At 49.5% G+C, this 10,366-nt stretch overlaps 1 protein-coding gene across 1 annotated transcript; it reads left to right on the top strand.

Annotated features, from left to right (window-relative positions):
- Positions 1-424: 424 nt before the first annotated feature.
- ZIC5 (Zic family member 5) lies at positions 425-7,440 on the top strand (the record flags this gene model as incomplete). Its single annotated transcript, XM_079972716.1, has 2 exons — positions 425-1,847; positions 6,628-7,440. The coding sequence occupies 2 exons, from the start codon at positions 425-427 to the stop codon at positions 7,077-7,079; spliced, it is 1,875 nt and encodes a 624-aa protein (XP_079828842.1). The 3' UTR covers positions 7,080-7,440.
- Positions 7,441-10,366: the final 2,926 nt, after the last annotated feature.

The raw sequence follows: 10,366 nt of genomic DNA on the forward strand, positions 1-10,366 counted from the left end.
TCATATCAGGGTCGTGAGTTCGATTCCCACGCTGGGCGAAAGATTCCTGCGTTTCAGGGGGTTGGACTAGATGACCCCGGGGGTCCCTTCCAACTCTACAATTCTATCCCAGGTAACTGGGAAGCAGCACCTCTCCTTTGCGCGCCTGGAGCGAGAGCCGGGCTGCCTTCCCTGACAGTTTCCAAGCAAGCGTGCCGCCGCGTGTTTCCCCCTGGCACGTCGCTCGCTTGGCACTCCCTCTGCGGCTGGGCGCTAACTTTTTCCCCTTCTTCCTTCCTTTCAGCAAGTGCAACTTTTTTTGGGGGGGGGAGGGAGAAACGCGCGCGAGAGCGAGAAAAGGGGCGTCGGGGGGTGGGGAGAGCGAGCGAGAGCGCGAAAGCAGACAAGAGCGCGAGGGCGGTTCCCCGCTGAGCGCCCGGCCTGAATGGGAGCCAATCGCGCTGGCCTGGCCTCTGCCAATCACCGGCCTCCCTCCAATCCCACCCGCGCACATTTCCAAACTCTGGTTCCCAACCGCGCCGCTCAAATGTGCCGAGCGCTCTGCCAATCGCTGGAGGCCAGAGCGGGGAGAGGATGGCAGCAGCAGCCGAGTTGGGAAACGGAGCAGACAAAAGAAGTTCAAGAGCCGCTTAATCGCTCCATGTTTGGCAAGGCGGCGGCGCTGGCCACGGCGGCAGCAACAGCCTCGGCGGCGGCGGCGGCGGCAGGCAGGGGGAGGAAGGCCACCGCCCCCTCGGGGCCGGCCCAGGCGACCCCCTCGCGCCTGGATGGGCCCCGGGGCTGCGGCGCCATGGAGCCCGCGCTGAGCTGCAAGAGGAGCCCCAGCCTGCGCTTGGCCGACCTGGCCGCACTGCATGGCGGCGTCGTCGGAGGCAGCAGCGCCACCAGCGGTGGCGGCTTCCAGCCCTTGCACCCGGGGGACCTGGGCTCCTCGGACCCGGCGGCCGCGGCCCCCTTCGGGCCGGAGCACGTGGCGTCGGGGGCGCTCAAGCTGAGCCCGGCCGGCGCCGAGGCCGCCTTCGCCTCGTCGTCGCAGGCGGGCGCCAACGGCGCGGCCGGCAGCCCCTCGTACGCGGCGCCGCGGCGGGCCGAGCGGCCTCTGCAGCAGCACCCGGCCAGCTCGCCCATGTTCATCTCGTCGGCGGGCACCTACGGCGCCGGCGGCGAGCAGCCTCACGCCGCCGCCTTCCCGGGGCTGCACGACCACCCGGCGGGCCCGTCCGGAGGCCACCACCCGCTCAACGGGCAGATGCGGCTGGGGCTGGCCGTGGCGGCGGCGGCCGCGGCGGCGGCCGAGTTTTACGGGCGCGTGGAGCCCTTCCGCCCGTCGTCCGTGGCGGCCGCCGCCTCCGAAGCGTCCTACGGCGCCGCGCCGCAAGGCTACCCGGTCAACTTGGCGGCGGCCGTCCTGCAACAGGCGCCAGCGCCTCCCGCACATGCGCACCACGCGCCTCCACACCATCACCACCCGGCGGGCGCCTCCTCCTCCTCCGCCGCCGCCGCCGCCGCCTTCCTGCGCTACATGCGGCAGCCCATCAAGCAAGAGCTGATCTGCAAGTGGATCGAGGCCGAGGCGGCCGCGCCGCCCTGCTCGCAGACCTACAGCACCATGCACGAGCTGGTCAATCACGTCACGGTGGAGCACGTCGGCGGGCCCGAGCAGAGCAGCCACGTGTGCTTCTGGGAGGAGTGTCCCCGCGAAGGGAAGCCCTTCAAGGCCAAGTACAAGCTCATCAACCACATCCGCGTGCACACGGGCGAGAAGCCCTTCCCGTGCCCCTTCCCCGGCTGCGGGAAGGTCTTCGCGCGCTCCGAGAACCTCAAGATCCACAAAAGGACGCACACAGGTGGGTGGCACCTTTCTCTGGCCGCCTCTCTCCGGCGCGCGGTGCTGGCTTCTTTTCTCTACCCCCCCTCCCTCCTTCCTCTATCTCCTACGTATCCTCAGACGTGTGACGTTTGTCATGAATAAGTAATTTCACCAGCTCTTTGGGGCTGCCGCGGGAGAGCGAGTCTTCCTTGATATGTCTGCGTTGTCTGTGTATGCGTGGTTTGGGAATGGCTCGCGGGTCTTCTGCGTTGTGCCCGCTGCGGTTTTGGTGAGAGCGAGGAAGGCTTCCCGGCGCCACAGAATTCCTCAGCAGGCAAACTAAGAGCGCTGTGGATAGCTAGGAGCTCCCAAGAAAGTGGGAAGAACGGAGGAGTCCCACGAAGGCCTGCGGTGTGCCCAGCAGGAGTGCCAGTTTGGCCCCGCGACCGTGGGTGCCCGGGGCTGTGGGTGCTATGCAGCGTACATGGTCCTGGCGACGAAATTTGTGGGTGCCAGGCCAGGTCCCTTCATGGTGAATTTTGTGGGTCCTCGGGCACCAGGGGCCCAGGGAGCTGGCACCTATGGTGTCCAGTACTCCTCTTAGTGGAAAGAAAGGGCAAACCCCAAACTTTATTCTGGTCAATTCACTTTTCAAAAAGTTTCTCCTATGCATTTATTTGTTTGGGTTTTGTTTTCTTTTTTATATATGAAGGAGAGAGTCAGGGGATTTGATCATGTTGCCTCTCAAGAGGGGGTACTTTTCAAATGAGACCACCAATATTTTACTTTCCCTGGGGGGAGTTTTTCTCCCTTAGTTGTTTTTGGGGAAGTGATAGGCAAGGGCTTTTAAAAGATATGTTGTTGGTTTAAAGGTGTATTTCGATGGAGGGAGCGCTGCTATAGCGATTCGGAATAGTGCTTTTGAGAACAAATGGGAAGGGAAGGCGACGCGGGTGTGCCTTTGTGCGTGTCTCCGCCAGACTAGCCATTTCAATGAAGTTCCGTTTATGGCGCTGTATCTTTTACAGCTTGGTTTTGATTTGCCCCTGGCCTTTTGGCTTCACTTAAAAGGCGGTTGGGATTTATAGTTGCGTGTAGACAGATATTATCCACCGGAGGCTGCTTATAGGGAAGGGGGGGGGCAAAGGCCGGAGGGGGCTCCACCTAATTGTTTTCATGATTTATTGTGTGTTGTTGCAAAAAAAAAAAAAAAAAAGAGGAAAAGGAAAGGGGGGTGGCGAGGCGGACAGGGTGCAACGCGCTGCTCAAAATCCCATGCAAATAGCCCCTGGCGGCAAAAGCTATCGATTTTTAGATGGTGAATCCGCAGGGTTGAGCCCATCTGTGCGAGCCCTGAGCACCCCCCTCCCACGCAGCCCCATGGAGCGGGGAGTGGGGGGGGGTGGATATGTCCGGCAAGCGAAGAGGAGCGCGGTGCTTTTAGGCCTTGGAGGCCGAGTCTGCTCCGGAAGGGCCTTATTGGGAGTTTTGCAGCCTCTCCTAAAGATGCTTGCAACTTGCAAGGGCTGGTTCGCCTGCAGTGGTCGTAGGGCAGCTGCTCCCGCACGGGAAAAACCCTGCTAGTGCTCTGGGAGGAGGGGCAGGAAGAAAGCCTCGCGAAGGCTTTCCAGCTCGTCCTTCCATTCACACAGCTCCTTTTCCAGCTGCAGAACTCCGATGTTTGGCTCATCTCGCCCTCGCCCGCTTGAGGCTGCCCACACAGTGCCCTTGCTACTGTCGCTGGGAAGAAGATCCGAGTCTGGTTCCTTTGGGCCGAGGCTCCTGCAGGTGGGGGAATAGCTGGTGCCCCGCCGCCCCTCCTGACCCGGTGCCCGTCGGTCGGGTAGGGTTGGGTGCGGATCCGAAGCCGGCCCGATCCCCACCGCCTGTTGCAGACAAAAGATCCACGACTGAAGATCCGGAGGGGCCGAGGAGCGCCGCAGAAAGCTGCTCGGTGTTTTTCCTGCAACAGTATTGCAGGGGCACACGGTTGCAAAACGCTTCTGCACGGTTTGCAAGATCCGGTGCTGGCAGGCAACTCTTTCCACGGCCACGTGCTGGCACGGAAGCCCTGGCCAGGGAGCTCGAGTTGACTGTAGCATAAGCAGCTCTATTGCCCGGTAACAGCTCCACTCTCTCCTCTTGCGGGCGAGGGCAAAACGACTCCCCGGAAGCCGAGGAGAGCGGCTTCAGGCGCCCTTTCCCCTTCTCTCCAGGAGGTTCCTCCTGCCCAACCGAGGGGTCCCTGATTCCCAGGCCCGCCTCCCGCTTCATTTGGCGCAGCCAAACGGGAGTTTAAGATTGTCCGGAGCAACCTCGGCATTTCTGTGCGTAATTTTGCAATCTCGCGCCCTTCTTGGTTTCTTCTCGCTCTCCTACAGGCTTCTCCCCTAAGATCAGAATAGGTTCGTGTTAACGTAAGAAATTTGAGTTTCAAGATCAAGGATCGTATGTTTGGGTTTAAGCAGCAAATGAGTTTTCCTCTCCCCCCCCCTTTTTTTTTTGTTCTGTTTGGTTGAGAACGAGTTGAGCTCCCAATGGGGGGGAGGGGGAAATCGCCCTGCGCTTGGCTTTCGTGTGGTTGGTTTTGTTTTTAAAGATAGCCGCCGGCTTGTCTCTTGATCGATGCCGCAAGTTGTTGCCTCCCTGAGCCCTGAACCGCTCGCGCGGTTTGTGGAAACGGGCCGCCGACCTCGCTTCGAATTAGGCGGTGAAGTTTCCTTTCTCGGCGCGCAAAAGGGAGCGAGCAGCTTTTTCCTCAGCGAGAACCGTTGCTTTTCGACTGCGCATCTCTCGGCTTAAAACCGAGATAATCTGCAAATGGTTAAACTCTGACGTGAACCTTTCGTCAGAGACAAGACCAAAATAAACATCAGGATGGCATGGGCATCTCGCTTCGGGATGTATGAGCATAGCAACCAGGGCATCCCTTGAAAGTCGGTCCTCTTCCCAAAACCTAGTGCTGCTGGCCTTAATTAAATATATATATTAAAAAATAGAGTCGACCGAAGTTAAAAGCAGACAAATCTGATTAGCGATTGCTGAAACAGGTTCTAGACATGCAAACCCAATTATGCCATATTTTGAAGAGCAAGAAATAAGACACATTTTCTGGCTTCTACATTTAACTATGGACACCTATGGACACTATCATTTTTAAAAAGAGAATGTGTCCTGGAAAAAAAGGACATATAGTAACCCTAAAATGCTTTCCTTAAATAAATAGCAAAACACCAACCTTCTGTCTCAGGATATTTCAGCTGAAAGGACAACACTAGGCTATGTTGACCAGAATGATCCGAAACACAGTTACTTGGAAGCAACTGAGCTCAGTGGCCTTACTTGCTGCCAAGTGAATAGGCTTGGCACTGAGGTTTGGATCTTTTACCTTTTTCATACAGAATCTTTATCCCATTTTATAGCAACGACATTTCGTTGGAAATACTTTTGAGACTTCTGAAAGGCTGTATAATTTCTCTTCAATTGCCACATATCACCAGGAGACATTTTCTGGTTGAAATAATGCATTTGTGATTGAAGTAGAATTGGTAAGTTGGGATCTGCCTGTATTTACACAGGAAAAGGAATGCCATAAATTAAACCTTCTGCCTTTCCCAAAAAGGAGTAGATAGATGCTGTTTTCACCAGTCAAACAACAAAGGTCGCAATCCTACATGTGCTTACCTGGAAGCCAAGTGGAACTATGTAGTATTTCTGAGTAAACATGCTCAAGATTGAGTTGGATGAAAATACTGAATTACCTTGTTGACTAGGAAACGCGTATTAATATTGGGGTGCAATCCTGATGTCTTATTTGGGTGTCTATAAATAAAATTCATATTTTAGCATATTTTTGCCTCCATGTATGGATGGGATTAATTTTTTTTAAAAAATCCCTTTTTGAAATAAAGTAACGCTAAACCCATGTCTACTTGTGGCAGCAGAAATTATTCCTGCCTTTTTGCTTCCAGAACCTTGGAAAATAATTGTAGAATTGCATTACACCTTGGAGCCAGTGAGATATGCCAGAAGTAAAGGCCCTGAGGGTGGCTTTCACAATCACCCTCAAGGTGCACATTAAACCTATTTAAACAGATTCACCATCTTATTTTGAAGCATAAACTAGTCCTAGGCAAAGAGATCTTGGCCAGCTCGCTGCTCATGGAGTGGGTAGCTTTCTCAATAATGAGCAAGCTGTAAAAAGCTAAGAATGTCAGAGAAGGGAGGGGAAGAGAGGGTGCCCCTCTTTGAGAGCCTGATCTGTTGACAATGGTTTAAAAAAAAGGAAAAGAGGGAGAGCAATGTGTTTAAACAGGTGCTACTTTTATTTTAGAAAAAGGAGAATCTCCTCTTGGAAACCACAAGAGAAGGGATTAGGACAATATGGGTTTGTCTGGAGATAAAGCCATATCCATGTATGGACGTGTAAGCCACTACTTTAATCCATCATTTAAATTTTTCATTTGCAAGAGAAATATGGGCATGGAATAAGGAGAGACATTCCCATTGTCCTGGATATGTTTATCTGAATGTCATGATCACAGTTTAGAAAATATTCTTTAACATTGTGGACTACATTTTTGAGCAAATGTAAACCTGCTCACTCTCTCTGCGTAATAATAATGATTGAAAAGTTAAGCTATTGGAGGGATGGTAAAGACTGGAGTCAATTTTATCTGCTGAGTCTTTGTTTTGCAATCCTCTCTAGTCTCTGTCTCCCCTGTTCCTGTGTTTGGTTTGACATGTAAATTCAAAGTTTTGGGATTTCTTTCTTTCCTTTCACAAAGAGGTCCATTATGGATGTTTTTCTCTTTCAGGAGAGAAGCCTTTTAAATGTGAATTTGATGGCTGCGACAGGAAGTTTGCCAATAGCAGTGACAGAAAGAAACACTCTCATGTCCACACCAGTGACAAGCCATATTTCTGCAAAGTCAGAGGCTGTGACAAGTCTTACACACATCCGAGCTCCTTGCGCAAGCACATGAAGATCCATTGCAAATCCCCGCCGCCTTCTCCTACCCCAGGATCTCATGGCTACCAACCCACGGGGACACCACTGGGTGCCCCTCTGTCCCCTCTCCAAGACTCTGGCAGGGGCCGCCCTGTCAACCTTTCTCCTCAGGTCACCAATCTCAATGAATGGTATGTGTGCCAGGCCACTGGGGCCCCGAACCACCTCCATACGCCATCCAGTAATGCCACATCTTCTGAGGAGGAAGAGAACGAGGAAGAAATTTATAGGAACTCTGAGACAAGAACTATTCATTAGAACTGGGAGGGAGGCAGAACTTTGAAGATGGCACGATCATGCCATCTTGGTTAATTTGGGCTATTTATTCAGTATTATGAAACCCTATGGTGTTTGTAACATGTAACTAATTTAATTAAGACATTGGACTTGTGTGTCTCTCTCTTTTTTAATTAAAAAGAATAATCTTTTTTAAAAAAGCAAACCACCAAGCTGGACTGTAACAGTAATCCATTGTGCATCTTCCCTACCCTACCCTATGTTTATGGAAGACGTCAGAGGAGTTCACCTTTGTGTTGCTTGATCTTCAGTGTGCACTGCCAGGTTGACAATTCGGTGTGATAGTTTTCCCAAAATAAAAGCAGGAGGAATGTGGCTTATGAATGTAGGTAAAGGTAAAGGTACCCCTGCCCGTACGGGCCAGTCTTGACAGACTCTGGGGTTGTGCGCCCATCTCACTTAAGAGGCCAGGGGCCAGCGCTGTCCGGAGACACTTCCGGGTCACGTGGCCAGCGTGACATCGCTGCTCTGGCGAGCCAGAGCCGCACACGGAAACGCCGTTTACCTTCCCGCTGGTAAGCGGTCCCTATTTATCTACTTGCACCCGGAGGTGCTTTCGAACTGCTAGGTTGGCAGGCACTGGGACCGAGCAGCGGGAGCGCACCCCCCGGGCCGCAGGGATTCGAACCGCCGACCTTTCGATCGGCAAGCCCTAGGCGCTGAGGCTTTAACCCACAGCGCCACCTGCGTCCCTCTTATGAATGTAACTGGGAAGCTAATGGGCTTTCTCTGTGCCAGGAGTGGATTCCTTAAGCTTGTCCACCTATTTTTGAAAAGACACGTTCTTCCATCTAGGCCTCTATCCCACAGCCATCACCTGTGAAACTGCCAACTGGTTTCTTGCATCCAAGTACTGTATATGTATCTGTACGATAATGTATAGGTACAGTTCACTGCCTCTGAAATCTTAAGTTCTCAAAATCTCAAAACGGAATGCTGAAACGTAGACCTTGGGTTGCAGTTTGCTTCGCACTAAAACCAATGTTGAAATTCACCACCACAAGATTCAAGGTGGCACCTTTATAGAGCAGTGCTAAATTTGCTTATATGGAAGATCAGTCCATTGTTTTAAATGGAACTCGCTTCCAAGTAAATATGCTGGGTGGGTGGGAGGGAGAGCAGTCACAATCCTAGTTGTGTAGGATTTCACAAAAGCTATTGAGCAAGGGGGGTTGGGTTTTGTTTCATTTTATTTCTTTAGCCATCTGATCCTAAACATGCTTACTTGGAAGAAAGTTGCACTGAAGGGGCTTACTTCCAATAAGAATACTTAAGAACAGTACTGTTAGGCAGTACCTTATACACACTGGTGTCACTGTAAGTCCCATTGAATTCAATAGGACTTACTTCTGAGTAGACCTCCACATGATTGCACTGTTAATGTCTCAATTATTTTAATTTTCCTTTCCTTTTTTTTTAATGTCTTTCTAAGCTCTAACCCTGAAAGGGGAGGGAATTAAATCAGTTGCTATAATTATTGTTGTTTAACACATTCAACGAATTGTGCTCTAAAGACATTTGTCCCACTGGTTTCAGTGTTACTCATTAGTACGTGTCTTAGCAGGACTGCTTAATGGTTTCTCCTTGTCATAGGAGTGTCGCTAAATGAGATCTATCTTTATATGCGATATAGCAGAGGCCATGAGTCTAAACACGCTTCCTTGCAAGCCAGTCACATTGAATCAGAGTAAATTGGATTTATGAATAAGCATATTTGGGAATGAAGCCCAGCCTATAGTGTTAGGTCAAAAGTGCTGTGAACTTCACAGCTGTTACTATGTCAAAGTCTCCCTGTTGAAAGAGTTATGATGCTAAGAGTGACACATGACTTTCTGGAAGATACTATATTTTACTGATCCAGCTTAACACCCTTGCATGCACAAAAGGTTTCATAAATTACTTCTATCTCTATGTTTTTTCAGCATCTGCGATCCTGTTTCTTATGCGGTGTGCCATTGACCAAAGTGCACTGGGGAAAGCAAACTGTCATAAATGTAAAAATGGAGGGAGGGGGATGCTGAGTAGATTACCTTTGGCCTAGCTGCCAAGCTATTATAGAGTGAGGTCATGGAATGCTGACAATTTCTGATGCAGTTGGTACGACATATTTCACGTGTAAAATGCTGGTTCATCATAAACACCCTACAGATAATCTAAAGAGCACTAATTTATCCTCTGAGACCACTGAATAAGTAACCAGTCACCAACCCATTACCAGGGCTTGTAGAAATGTGTGGGGATTTTTTTGTGTGTCTTGTGTGCTGTGATACATAGTCTTGTCATTGTTATAACTTGTATGTGGAAGTGATCTATTTTGTACAGCGGAATTAATTTATTTTTTTATTTTTAGATATCAACTTCTTTCTTATTTCTTTTTAAAGAGTACAGAGCACACCAAAGAAGAATATTATTAATTTTGGTGATAGGTTGTCTATGATTCTGTGGTTGTTTTTCTGGGGGGCGGGGGAAAGTCCTTATATTTTTCAAGTTACTTGAATGAACAATGTAATGTGAAAACAGGTCCTTCCTGCATGTCTTCTGTGCAGTGTGTTGGTGATTCAATATAGTTTATAGAGATATTTGTTTCTTAGTACAGTGCATGGTGCTGTCCATCTGGAAGCCTTTAAATGTCCTGATCATATTGTTACATGAACAGAAAAAGGACATTCATTTTAATATCTATATCTATAAATATATAAATGAGAACTTGAATACAAACCACTTCTTAAAATTGTTTATTTGAATTGCATTCCTTTTCTCCTTCAAAACCCATTTGAATAATAAGGAAAAACTATCATGAAGTAAGACATGGACTTTTAAAGGATAATTTATGTTTTGGTGAGCTTTTTTAGAAAATTTCCTGAATTAAAAAAAATGTTTAATTTATACACTTTGTTCCCCTCCTACCAAATAGATTGCACTATCCATTACTACACCTTCATGTTTTGTTTAATGTGAAAGTAATGCCTTCACGGAAATACATTTGCTGGGAAGTAAGTATTTGGTTTCAATAGACTAACTTCCATGTGAATGGGATTTTCATTTTGGGGTACCAGGAGCAACATACTGTTTGTCTGCTGTGCCACTGCTTTTCCTCATATTTTTAAAACATGCAATACCTCCTTCATATCTGTAAACCTGGTCATAAGAAAGCAAGAATGGTTAAAGTAAAATTTAAAAAAAATCTTATTTTTTACTTGTGCTTTATTGTTGGGGGACAAATTATGATAACAGTGGCTTACAGAGTA

The sequence above is a fragment of the Podarcis cretensis genome (genome assembly GCF_951804945.1).
Source record: "Podarcis cretensis genome assembly, chromosome: 4".
Taxonomy (NCBI): Eukaryota; Metazoa; Chordata; class Lepidosauria; order Squamata; family Lacertidae; genus Podarcis; species Podarcis cretensis.